Source organism: Xiphophorus maculatus, chromosome 6 (assembly GCF_002775205.1).
Source record: "Xiphophorus maculatus strain JP 163 A chromosome 6, X_maculatus-5.0-male, whole genome shotgun sequence".
In the NCBI taxonomy this organism is placed as follows: domain Eukaryota; kingdom Metazoa; phylum Chordata; class Actinopteri; order Cyprinodontiformes; family Poeciliidae; genus Xiphophorus; species Xiphophorus maculatus.
The window spans coordinates 1639050-1652765 of record NC_036448.1 but is presented as its reverse complement, the minus strand read 5'-3'; the positions used below and the strand labels follow the sequence as shown (position 1 = coordinate 1652765).

General features: G+C 43.7%; 1 protein-coding gene across 2 annotated transcripts in view; it reads left to right on the top strand.

Annotated features, from left to right (window-relative positions):
• depdc5 (DEP domain containing 5) overlaps window positions 1-13716 on the top strand; it is a 47747-nt gene that overhangs the window by 11109 nt on the left and 22922 nt on the right. For both annotated transcript variants that reach the window (XM_023335921.1, XM_023335922.1), the window contains 16 exons: window positions 1610-1679; window positions 1758-1830; window positions 1910-2013; window positions 2105-2179; window positions 3714-3848; window positions 3939-4000; window positions 4761-4834; window positions 5839-5908; window positions 6008-6044; window positions 6120-6240; window positions 6663-6886; window positions 6959-7159; window positions 7957-8092; window positions 8193-8287; window positions 11873-11929; window positions 12861-13044. In XM_023335921.1, the coding sequence (XP_023191689.1) occupies window positions 1610-1679; window positions 1758-1830; window positions 1910-2013; window positions 2105-2179; window positions 3714-3848; window positions 3939-4000; window positions 4761-4834; window positions 5839-5908; window positions 6008-6044; window positions 6120-6240; window positions 6663-6886; window positions 6959-7159; window positions 7957-8092; window positions 8193-8287; window positions 11873-11929; window positions 12861-13044 (1718 nt within the window). The remainder of the gene's footprint in view (window positions 1-1609; window positions 1680-1757; window positions 1831-1909; window positions 2014-2104; window positions 2180-3713; window positions 3849-3938; window positions 4001-4760; window positions 4835-5838; window positions 5909-6007; window positions 6045-6119; window positions 6241-6662; window positions 6887-6958; window positions 7160-7956; window positions 8093-8192; window positions 8288-11872; window positions 11930-12860; window positions 13045-13716) is intronic.

Genomic DNA, 13716 nt, shown 5'->3' with positions numbered 1-13716 from the left:
GGATTTTAGCTGTTTGGAGTTGGCAGATACCTGGTATATCGACAAATGTGTGATGGATTGGGCCGACTAGCGAACACTCAGACTGACATGCTGTGAGGCAGAGGCTGAAGTTGGATCCGATCCTTTCGTAGGCAAATTTTGGACACTAAAACTCACTAGCAGGATGGAATTGATCTTGGAGAAGTTGCTAGTTCCGGCCCAGTGGGAATGACCACGCTAATTTGGATGACTGCCATTAACAGAGATGTACTTGTTGAGACTCTAGGGAGGATGAAAATTTCAAGTCTGCCTGATCTAAAGGAAATGTGTTTATTCTGAATCTGGCTCCCTTGTGTCGGTCTATCTCAAATCTCCTGAAGTCTATGGAAACAAGTGCCCCTTCCCGTCCCCTCGCCCCTCCTGAAGTCACCCATGGAATTGTATGGTCTTGTACTTTAGACCAATATTTAGCTTATTGCTATCCAGAGAAACTCTTTGTAGCTTATACATTATGGAGTACTTATACTTATAACAGGAGCATCTAGTTTATATATTCACTCAACCCAGAACAGGAATCAAACCGATTAGCTACAACAAAAAGATCCAGAGGATTTCACTCACCAGAGTAGGAATTAGAACAAACTTAGAATCCAGAGAAACTCCTCCATCTTTCAGGGGTCTCAAACTCCAGTCCTCGAGGGCTGCAGTCCTGCAACTTTTAGATGTGCCTCTGCTGCACCACACCTGAATAGAATAATTAGGTCGTTAGCAAGGCTTTGGAGAAATGATCTACACAAGAAGGAGGTAATTAAGCCATTTCATTCCAGTGTTTTGTACCTGTGGCACATCTAAAACCTGTAGGACTGCGGCCCTCGAGGACTGGAGTTTGAGACCCCTGATTCTAGACAAAGTACTTATTACCTTACATTATCAAAACAAGAATCCAGAGAAACCCCTACTAGTTGATAAATCACAGACTATTTATTCTTAAACATGGGGTTCTACTTTTTTGTTTTCTTTTTTCTTCTTTTGCTCTTTCCTTTGGTTTGTTGTTGTGTTGTATTTTCTTCTAATTCATGTAAAGTACTTTGGATTGCCTTGTTACTGAAAATGTGCTATATAAATAAAACTCCCTGACCTTACCTTAATGTTTTTTTTAGCAAGTTATAAATCAGCACAAACTCTGGAGCTTTTTAAATCTCTTTTGAAGACTCTCTCATGATCTGGCTTTTTGTACACATTGACACAAATGTTTTTTGTGTTGTGTCCCTTTCCTTTCCAGTGTCTTTGTTAATCTAACAGTCTTTTAAAGTCTTTCCCCTGTCTAATGTTAGACAGTTGAATCTTTTACCTTTTGACGCCTTTTAGCATTTTGTTTGTTTTTTTCCTTGTAATTTATGTAAATTTATGTAAATAAATTTGACCTTGACTTTATTCTTGTATTAGTACAACTTTCTTCTCATAACATTATGACTTTATTCTCATATTTAATTTCTTTTTCTTTGCCTGCCCTAATACTCCATTATATGTATTCCTGTAATAGTTCAGGTTGGATGTTAAAAATCACCAAACGTTATGTATAAAAAAAACTTAAAAAAAGATTAACATTTATAACATTTCATGTTGACAGGAGAAGAACTGTAGTCATGAAGTGACCGTTGTACTGTTTTCACGCACATTTTACAACGCCAAAACTTTGGGTGAGTGGATATGATGATTGATCTTATTCTCTGAGCAATATTAAAATAAGATTTTGCTTATGTTGTTAAACCCCTCAGAGGAGTTTCCTGAGAATCTAAGAGGATCCGTCAGACAGAATCATGAGGGACATTATTATGAAGACTTCTACAGGTAAGCATACCAACAGAAGGAAAGCCCATCACCATGGCGATGTTTGATAGAAGCAGTCAATATACACTTTTGTGATCAGGGTTGTGGCTCAGAATGAGAGACGGGATGAGTGGACGTCACTACTGGTCACCATCAAGAAACTCTTCATTCAGTACCCTTTTCTGGTTCGACTTAAAGAAGCAGGTAGTGGAGAAATCCAAATCATTTCTGACCTTATAAATGGATCAGGATCCATTTATAACCTAAAGTTTTTGTTCATTTCCTTTGATGCCAGCTGGTTTTCCTGTTGGTTATAATTCCACTGCCGTGCAGGGAAACTACCTGGAGGCCATTAATCTTTCTTTTAATGGTGAGTGGTGTAAGACTGAACCTCTTCTTGTAACATTATGGCTTTGTGTGTCAAGACATTTCTTTGTGTTGTAGAAAAAGCTAGAAACTTGGAAAAAATTTAAAGGTTTCACTTGGGTTTTACTTTTACTTGGGTTATGCATAAAATAGTTGGAGCAAATGGTTTTAAAGTAAGAGGTTTAACCATTTGATGCAATGAACCTACACTATAGCCCCCCCAGTTAGTTTGAATATATGCTAGATGTATTGGAATGCATTCTTTGTGTTGGTCTGATATTTAGTTCTACAATGGTAAGAGAATTAATCTACCACTGCATGATTAACAGGAGTAAAAATGCCCTGGTAATTTTAAAATAAAAATGTGAAACATAATCTTATTTCATTTTTGACAGAAATGTAATAAAAGTAAGACAGTCTGTGACGGTCTCTTCTGTAAAATCTCCAACTGCAATCTGATCGATAACAACTGGTGCTCCTTTAGTTTCCATGGTTTCACTGCAGGTTTTGGGGGGACTGTCACTAATTGTAGTTAGAAAAATTAATCTTTTTTTTTTTTTTTTTTTGCAAGCCATGATCAAAGTGATGTTTAAGCCTTCATTCAACCAGATAGTGAGCAATGCACAGAAACAGGTGGAGGAGGGTGGTGCTAAATTACTCTATGAATTATAAGACAAATCCGGTCCATTCAGAACTTTTATCGGCAAGGCAACAAAAGAATATTAAACCACTAATAACCAAGCTGCTCCTAGTTAAGAGTAAACAAAGATTAATGCTGAAATTATTTACTGCTAAGATGAAAAGGATCAACGAGTTTGATGTCTTTTTGATGCTTGTGAAAATATAAGGCCTTTAAGTCACCAGATTTATCGATTTATTTGGTTGACAGTATGATGTCATCCAAACATAGAAAGTCTGTCATGATGCGATTTTGATTTAATTCACAAGTTGATACGATGCATCTTATCCCCTTCTAGCACATTAATTACATATATATATATATATATATATACACTTGCAAAAATAATTCATAATTTGAGCACCATGCATTTAAATGAAAAAAAGCATTTTTTATTTTATAAAAAAATAGATCACCTGTTCAAAATAATCTTGTGTTTTTCATGCTCTAGTGCATTTTTTTTCATCCGTTAGCTTAATATTGCCCTTAATGACCTTTCACTCATATAGAAACAAATGTGATAGATATTAAGCTTTAATAAATTAACAGACTTTTCAGTTCCTTTTTATGTACCAGTACATTTAAGAAGACTTTAAGCGTTCATCTTTTTTTGTGTGTCTCAAACAAAACATGTGAGCAGAACAGAACCACTTAACCTATTCTTCAAAATGGAAACACATTTCAAATGCATCATTTTAAAGATGAGGATGTTCTTGTGGAAATATTTTCATTTTGCCTCGATGTAATTGAATCATTAATAATTTAATTGATGTGGATTGCTGTATTGTTACACCTTTGGAAAATGTTTTACTCGTTTTACCTTACAAAGGCTAATATATGTTCTACATGTCTCCCTCAGTGTTTGACAAGCACTACATCAACCGTAACTTTGACCGCACTGGCCAGATGTCCGTGGTCATCACTCCGGGAGTAGGAGTGTTTGAAGTTGACCGTCTGCTTATGATACTGACTAAACAGCGAATGATTGATAATGGTCAGAAAGCAATCATTGTCTCCTCACAAATGAAGAGAACATGTGAAGTGTGAATGAGGCAAACGATGAAATTGTGTTGACCTGTTGTAGGTATCGGTGTAGACTTAGTGTGTATGGGTGAGCAGCCACTGCACGCTGTTCCGTTGTTTAAGGTGAGACATTCTGAAGTATGAGCCTGTACTTGAGTTTCCATTAACCATAATATTGCGCAAATTTAAATTGCCAAAATAAATTCACATAATGGAAACACGTCGGTTTTTGATAAAGTTTTTGTTCTAAGATGAGGTGGTTTTTCATCTGTATCAAAATAGATGTATGTTGCAAAATTGCAATAGAAAGACTTTTTTTCCACATCACACGGGTCACATGATTAATAGTTGGATGTTACTACTGGCAAAAACCACACAGAAGATGACAAGAAGTAGTAGGAGGAGGGTTTTTTTGACAGTGTGCTGCTGGCTCCACCAGAGCTCTCACAGCATCACACAGTTCATAAAAGTTGGGTGTCATTCTAACGTGTTGAATTCATAGCTCTTCTGTAAAATCTCCGACTACAATTTCCCCAAAATGCCGCATACATAGCCACTCCAACGTATAGGGACTTGTTGTTATGTATTAGACGGCAATGTTTCCATTGGCGGATGATGTTAAGCGCAGTGGCTGCATTATGAATATATCTCATGTAACTGTTTGCTTTCACTGCTGCCATCATTTTTAATGACTTCTTGCGTGAACAAGCGTATTCACGTGTGATTTTAATTTCATTTCTTATTTAACGGAAACACCGCAATTGCAAAATTTTGCGGCGTTAGTATAGATAAAGATTTGCGCAGATTGGTAATGGAAACATAGCTAGTGTTGTTGCTTCTGATACGCTCATTTACAAGTTCTGTTCTGTCATTTCTTCTTAAGCTGCACAACAAAACGACACCTGGGGACTCACGTGTAGGAGACGACTACAACCTTCCCCACTGGATCAACCACAGGTAGGAGCAGTTAACTACAAATGGTAAATCAAGAATAAATATTTAGAATTAGGGGTGGAATTTCTTTAAAATCACGTAGACTAAAAATAATGCAGAGAAGCTCAAATATAAACACATACACTCTTACTAATATTTAGCCAGTTACAGAGAAACCACACTTTCTGTTGCCATCAAAAAGCTTCTGACAAACGTCTTACTATTCTTCTAAGAAATGATGGATGCCATTTCATTTGGATGGTTTTCTGGCAAAGTTCAGTTCTATTGTGTAATGGCCTTCAGTGTTTGCCATCATGATGAGTGTATGGAGAGTTCTGATCAGCACTGTACATTAATATTCAATAAATTGGAATATACGGTATGCCCCAATGAGTCTCATTTGTCAAATAAAAAAAAAATTAAAAATAACAACCCTTATGCAGGTATTAAACATACTTCCATTAAGCTCATATTTCTGTTTTTAAAATAGTTTTTCTTGGTCTTGTGTAAAATTCAAATTTTAAATGTCATGTTTTCAGTAACTATAAACAGAAAATCATCATACTTAACAGAAATAAAAACTTCCAAACATCAATCTGCGTAATTAAACTGTGCAATGTGTTCCATCAGTGTGTGATAAAGTTTCTGAAATAAATGTGTTTTTCAATAATATTCTAATTAATTCAGCAGGTCTCTACATATGAATGGCTCTTACAATTACTTTTACCAAATTATTTTCTTCTGAAAAGTAGCCGATTTCTGTTTTACTCACTTAATATTTGAGATCCATTCTAAAGCACTGAAATGTTCTTAAATGTTTTTAAATTCTAATATAATTACTTTGAAAATGAGCCTTATGCTTCAGGGTGAATCCATTCACATCATTACTGTGAAATTCTGTAATGTGAGTATAATTGTTCAAGAATCAAAATTTGAATCCAGTTTTTGTTTCGGCCCTTAACTTTGAGAGTTTCTGACTTCTACTGTACAATGAAGAAATCAGGGTTAATGTTGTCTCTTTTCTGCAGCTTCTACACGTCCAAAAGCCAGAATTCCTGCAGCTCATTCACTCCTCGGATCAAACTGGCTGATCGCAAGGTACGTCTTCTAGTCTTCCCAACTAATTAATTTACTATTATGTTTTTTTGTTAGCTAAATGTCTGAACTTACTTTGGTGAACACTGATCTTATTTCTAGCCTCATGCTGAGATCCAGAAGAGCAACAAAGACCACTGTAAGTTACCAGTTGCCATCTGACCTATTTGATCTGTTAGAAGGAATCCGACCCTGACCTGATGGACTCTTGTAGCTCTTTGTTCTCCAAAGGACTCAGACAACAGCCTGCCTATACAGGTAGATTACGATGCCTATGATGCTCAGGTGTTCCGGCTTCCAGGTCCATCACGAATTCAGAGGAGCTCCAACTTCAGGTAATCCAGAGCTTTTATTGCGCTGCTGATGTAACAAACTATATTAATACATAAACAATCAGTAATTTCACTTGAGCAGTCCCTTTTGAAAAATCAATATGAGAGAGAGTTTGTTCTATTGAACAGATGCTTCAGACAATCAGTCAGTTTTATTTACAAAGCACCCTTCATACTAGATGCAGCTCAAAGTGATGTACAGATCAGTAAAAACAAACCCTCCAATTAAAACAAAGAATTACCCACCCAAAACCAAACAACTGTATGGAATATATATTAACTGAGCAGAAATGATCCAATTCAGAAAATACAGTTAAAAAGATGGGTCTTGAGCTACTCTTGAAGACGACATTTTCTGCAGCCCTCAGGTTCTCTCGCAGACCATTCCACAAATGGGGGCCATAATATTTCTTCCTCTCTTCTAGGATTGGTCGAGACAAAGAGATGAGTGGGAGGAAAAGCTGGGGCTCTGTGGACATCAGCACCGGCATCGGCACGTCTTCTCCTGTCCGTTCAGGGGGAACAGAGGAGCAGACGAGCCTGGCCTCCGATGACAGCCTGGGTCCTGTGTCCAACATGCTGCTGATCCCCCGGGGTCCTCCAGCGCAGTATGAAGTCAGCAGCTCTCTGGGATACACCAGCACCAGAGGTAACTTACTGTTTAGCTCTAGTGCCTCCATCGTGATGTGTTCACTGTGGTCACCTCCATGCTGCTCTTTAGAGTTATTGGAGAAAATGATGGACTCTCAGCGGGACTCCAGCGCCCCCGGCAGGTTCACAGTGGGCAGTGCTGAGTCCACCCTGCATATCCGTCCTGGAGGCTACACTCCTCAGAGAGCGCTCATAAACCCCTTCACACCATCCAGGATGCCCATGAAGCTGACCTCCAACCGGCGCCGCTGGATGCACACTTTCCCTGTTGGTGAGAAGACATCATTAATTCTTTTGACCATGAAATTGCACAAATCAAAATTATGAAAATAAATTAGCTAAATGGAAACACACCAATTAAAAAAAAACCCTCACATTTTTGAACTAGGATGAGGTGATTTTTCAGCCGTATTGAAGTAGACGTATTTCGCAAAACTGCAACAGACTTAATTTTTTTTTTTGCATCAAACGAGTCACATAATTAACAGCTGCTGGATGTTACTAAAGAAGACGATAATGGTTTGATTTTGATTAATGAGGATAAAGGTTTGATTTTATTCCTTTGACAATGACCAGAGCTCTCATAGCACCACACAGCTCCTAAAAAGTTGGGTGTCATTCTAACGTGGTGAATCCATAGTTTTTCTGTAAAATGGCCAACTACGATTTCCCCAAAATGCAGTATTAGAATAAGATGGCAACATCTCCTCTGATGGCTGATGATGAGTGCTAGTGACATGGCTGAATTGTGAAGATATTTCATGTAACTGTTTACATCTGTCGCTACCATGATTTTTAATGAGCTATGGCATTTACAAGGTTGGTCACGTTTGATTTTAATTTCATTTCTTATCTAAATTGGAAAATTGTGTTTTTTCAACATCAGATAAATATAGACAAAGATTTAGTAAAGAAAACAAGCTACTATGTTGTAGAGACAGGTCTACTCTATGAATCCCAAATCTTTGGGAAAAGTTTTTTCTCTATGATCAGGTCTTTACCAAAATGGAGGCTTCTAAATATGCTACTATTCACCTAATTGGCAATGTGTGTTACTTTATTCTTCAGGTCCTTCTGGAGAGGCAATCCAGATCCATCACCAGACCAGGCAGAACATGGCAGAGCTACAGGGCAGCCAGCAGAAAGATCCAACTCACACATCTGCTGAGCTACTGGAGCTGGCTTATCATGAAGCCACAGGACGGTAAGACAGACTCACTCTGGGACCAAGCATTTCTTCTGCAGTCAGTTTCCACCTGTAGTCAGGGAAGATGGAGAAATGCCGATTTGTCTTTGTCTTTAAGGCGAACAACCTCCAGGCAAGCAGGCGAGAACGGCCTTTACATTTGTGGAGGAACGGAAGAGTTCACTGGGAGTCCAGGGAGCAACAACAGCTGTGGTATCCTACTCAACCAACCGTACTGCTGTCTCCTAGCTCTGTAGATTCCTGATGCAGCTCTCTCTTTCTCCCAGTGTGGAGCGGATTAAGAGTCAGACACAGGCATAAGCAAATTAAGCAGCCGCTTAGGGTCCCAGGGCCACTAAGAGGCCTCCTCAGTGGAGCTGTTTTTTGTTTTTTTAGTAATAATTTCTAGGTCATTATAATATCATCCAGCCATCCATCCATCCATCTTCTTCCGCTTATCCGAGGTCGGGTCGCGGGGGTAGCAGCTTCAGAAGGGAGGCCCAGACTTCCCTCTCCCCGGCCACTTCTTCCAGCTCTTCCGGGGGAATCCCAAGGCGTTCCCAGGCCAGCCGAGAGACATAGTCTCTCCAGCGTGTCCTGGGTCTTCCCCGGGGCCTCCTCCTGGTGGGACGTGCCCGGAACACCTCACCAGGGAGGCGTCCAGGAGGCATCCTGACCAGATGCCCAAGCCACCTCAACTGGCTCCTCTCGATGTGAAGGAGCAGCGGCTCTACTCTGAGTCCCTCCCGGATGACTGAGCTTCTCACCCTATCTCTAAGGGAGAGCCCAGCCACCCTACGGAGAAAACCCATTTCGGCCGCTTGTATCCGCGATCTCGTTCTTTCGGTCATGACCCAAAGCTCATGACCATAGATGAGGGTGGGAACGTAGATCGACCGGTAAATCGAGAGCTTCGCTTTTTGGCTCAGCTCTCTCTTCACCACGACGGACCGGTACAGCGCCCGCTTGACAGCAGACGCTGCGCCAATCCGCCTGTCGATCTCCCACTCCCTTCTTCCCCCATTCGTGAACAAGATCCCGAGATACTTAAACTCCTCCACTTGGGGCAGGACACCCCCCTGACCCGGAGAAGGCACTCTACCCTTTTCCGGCTCAAGACCATGGCCTCGGATTTGGAGGCACTGATCCCCATCCCGGCCGCTTCACACTCGGCTGCGAACCACTCCAGCGAGAGCTGCAGATCACCGTCTGATGAAACCAAAAGGACCACATCGTCTGCGAAAAGCAGAGATGAGATCCTAAGGCCACCAAATCGGATCCCCTCAACACCTTGGCTGCGCCTAGAAATTCTGTCCATGAAAGTGATGAACAGAATCGGTGACAAAGGGCAGCCCTGGCGGAGTCCAACTCTCACCGGAAACGAGCCCGACTTACTGCCGGCAATGCGGACCAGACTCTGACACCGGTCATACAGGGACCTGACAGCCCGTATCAAAGGGCCCGGTACCCCATACTCCCGGAGAACCCCCCACAGGGCTCCCCGAGGGACACGGTCGAACGCCTTCTCCAAGTCCACAAAACACATGTAGACTGGTTGGGCGAACTCCCATGCACCCTCCAGGACCCTGCCGAGGGTGTAGAGCTGGTCCAGTGTTCCATGACCAGGACGAAAGCCACACTGCTCTTCCTGAATCCGAGGTTCGACTATCCGACGGACCCTCCTCTCCAGGACCCCTGAATAGACCTTGCCAGGGAGGCTTAAGAGTGTGACCCCTCTATAATTGGAGCACACCCTCCGGTCCCCCTTTTTGAACAGGGAGACCACCACCCCAGTCTGCCAATCCAGGGGAACTGCCCCCGATGTCCATGCGATATTGCAGAGTCGCGTCAGCCAACACAACCCTACAACATCCAGAGCCTTAAGGAACTCCGGGCGGATCTCATCCACCCCCGGAGCCCTGCCACCGAGGAGCTTTTTAACCACCTCGGCGACCTCGCCCCCAGAGATTGGAGAGCCCAACCCAGAGTCCCCAGGCTCCGCTTCCTCAGTGGAAGGCATGTTGGTGGGATTGAGGAGGTCTTCGAAGTACTCTGCCCACCGACCCACAACGTCCTGAGTAGAGGTCAGCAACACACCATCCCCACTATAAACAGTGTTGGTGCTGCACCGCTTCCCCCCCCTGAGACGCCGGATGGTGGACCAGAATCGCCTCGAAGCCGTGCGGAAGTCTTTCTCCATGGCCTCTCCAAACTCCTCCCGCCGGAGATGGGAGTTAAAGCTCCGTCTCACAGGGGATTCCGCCAGACGTTCCCAGCAGACCCTCACAACACGTTTGGGCCTGCCAGGTCTGACCGGCTTTCGCCCCCACCACTGGAGCCAACTCACCACCAGGTAGTGGTCAGTGGACAGCTCCGCACCTCTCTTCACCCGAGTGTCCAAGACATACGGCCGCAGATCCGATGAAACGATGACAAAGTTGATCATCGAACTGCGGCCTAGGGTGTCCTGGTGCCAAGTGCACATATGGACACCCTTATGCTTGAACATGGTGTTCGTTATGGACAATCCATGGCGAGCACAGAAGTCCAGCAACAGAACACCGCTCGAGTTCAGGTCGGGCGGGCCGTTCCTCCCAACCACGCCCCTCCAGGTCTCACTGTCGTTGCCCACGTGAGCGTTGAAGTCCCCCAGCAGAACAAGGGAGTCCCCAGGAGGAGCACTCTCCAGTACCCCCTCTAAGGACTCCAAAAAGGGTGGGTAATCTGAACTGTCGTTCGGCCCGTAAGCACAAACGACAGTCAGAACCCGTCCCCCCACCCGTAGGCGGAGGGATGCTACCCTCTCGTTCACCGGGGTAAACCCCAACGTACAGGCGCCGAGATGGGGAGCAACAAGTATGCCCACTCCTGCCCAACGTCTCTCTCCCTGGGCAACTCCAGAGTGGAAGTATGTCCAACCCCTCTCAAGGAGACTGGTTCCAGAACCAGAGCCATGCGTCGAGGTGAGACCGACTATTTCTAGCCGGAACCTCTCGACCTCACACACTAGCTCCGGCTCCTTCCCCACCAGAGAGGTGACATTCCACGTCCCAAGAGCCAGTTTCTGCAACCGAGGATCGGACCGCCAGGGTCCCCTCCCTTGGCCGCCACCCATCACACAGTGCACCCGACCCCTTTGGCCCCTCCCACGGGTGGTGGGCCCATGGGAGGGGGGGCCCATGTTTCCTCTTCGGGCTGAGCCCGGCCGGGCTCCATGGGTAAAAGCCCGGCCACCAGACGCTCGCCATCGTGCCCCCCCTCCAGGCCTGGCTCCAGAGTGGGGCCCCGGTGACCCGCGTCCGGGCGAGGGAACGCCAAGTCCAATGTTTTTACTCATCATTGGGGTCTTCGGGTTGCACTTTGTCTGGTCCCTCACCTAGGACCTGTCTGCCTTGGGTGACCCTACCAGGGGCATGAAGCCCCAGACAGCATAGTTCCTAGGATCATTGGGGCACTCAAACCCCTCCACCACGATAAGGTGGCAGCCCATGGAGGAGTTATTATAATATCAAAAACACACAGTTTCACTATGAAGTGATTTGTTTTTACAATAATATACAGTATATTTGATAATGTATGTAGAAAATCAGGCCTGATTTTGTTTTGTTTTTTTCACATATATTAGACTCTTATATGACCTCTAGCAAGGTCAAATAAAAGCATTTTAAAATGTTTGGCTGCTTTAAGGAAAATGTGTAAAAAAACAAAAAAAAAAAACAATCTAATCAGTGTAAATAGTCAACCACAAATCTCATAACTGCTGCTTTCTCTTTTGTGTGATTGTGAAATTGTGTGCAGGACCTCTGAGCAACCGAAGCGCCTCCTTCCAGGAGTTCTCCAGCGGTGCTGATCCGAGTGAGTCCATCCAATCATTGCTGGACTAAAATGAGATCTTTTTAAGGCTTGCTCAAATTGTTGTACAGCTTCACCAGCAGGCTGAAATTGTTATTAATCACCAAACTGATGATGACCATAAACCTTCAGAGGTGTGTTTAACCTGTGAGGGCTTATTGAGCTTTGGCAGACAGGGTTCTCCAGTGGGTGTCTGTTGAGAGGGGTCGCAGGTAGAGACATCGCACACAGGTCATGTGGGATCTTCCTCCCTCTGTCCACTTCTTCCTAAGCTTTTTTCTTGAATCTCTCCTGGTTTCTCAGAGTTTTGTTATCTATAGCCAATCAGTTAGAGCTCCTTAATTTCCCCTCACCATGATCTGTTTGTATTAAACTTAGTTTGTTTCTGCCTTTTATCTGCATGACTGCATGTTGAGCACACATCTCTCTCTCTCTGAGGATAATTAATTGGGTGATTCTGTGAAACTTTAAACAGTCTACTACTTTGGCACAAACTTTCTGATTAGGAATTTTCCTACTACCTTTTATTAGCATGAATAATGAAATTTCTCTGCTTAAATCCACTCAGCACCCTGATTGAGCTTAGGACACACTTTCAGCTTGTGGGTGACGTGGCTCACAGAGTGACTGTTTCAGGAGCGCAATCTGCATGTCTGATCACTGCTGCACAGCTACGCCCCCTGCAGGAATCACCAGCAGGGGGAGATGGCGTCATTAAAAGTAACACTTCTGTTTTTCTTCCTCTCTCTTCTTCTTTTGTGTTTGCATTATCATCTCTTCTTCTTTTCCATCTTCATGTCTTCCCTATCTGTTCACTCCTGACTCCTGCCCTTTCACTCCACTTTCCTCCCAAATCCCTCCCACACATGTGGCTCTCCACTGTGGGTACATGTCATTCTCTTTGCGGTGGGGATTTTTGGGTCTGTGTGTGAAGCCCTGCTGCTGTCTGCACCCCCGACAGTGCCCAGCTTCTGCTGCACGGTGGGGGTGGACTGGAAGTCCCTGACTACCCCAGCCTGCCTCCCCCTCACCACCGACTACTTCCCTGACCGTCAGACGCTGCAGAATGACTACACTGAAGGCTGCTATGACCTCTTGCCACACAGTGATCTAGAAAGGTAAACAATGTGACAATTTAAAGGGGCAGTATTATGTAAAATCCACTTTCATCATGTTATAAAGTTATTTCCTCATCAAAAACATACCTGGAGTGTTGCCTTGATTCATTCATCCAGTTTCCAAGTTTCTGAGCTTCTGCCTCACAGACCAGCCCTCCCCTTTGACTCCCCCACTCAGCTCTTTCAGAATAGCCAGCAACTGTTAGCAAACACCTGGTGAAAATGCACATCAGCTGAGCTTATTGTGCAAGCCACTTCTCAGTGAAACTCTGGGAAAAAACATTGTTAAAGAGTGAATAGAGGAGCCATGTTGTGATGACTTTCTGAGGCGGAGTTTTAGAAATGACTAATATATATATATATATATATATATATATATATATATATATATATATATATATATATATATATATAGGAACTGGAGAGGGCCTGGAAGGTGAAGACCACAGTGGTGCCTGTGGTCATCGGGGCCCTCGGGGCAGTCACCCCCAAACTGGACCAATGGCTACAACAGATCCCAGGAACAACATCAGACATCTCAGTCCAGAAATGTGCAGTCCTTGGCACAGCCAAGATACTGCGCAGAACCCTCAAGCTCCCAGGCCTCTGGTAGAGGACCCGAGCTCAGAGGATAAAAACCACCCGCGGTGGGTGAGAAGGGAATTTTATATA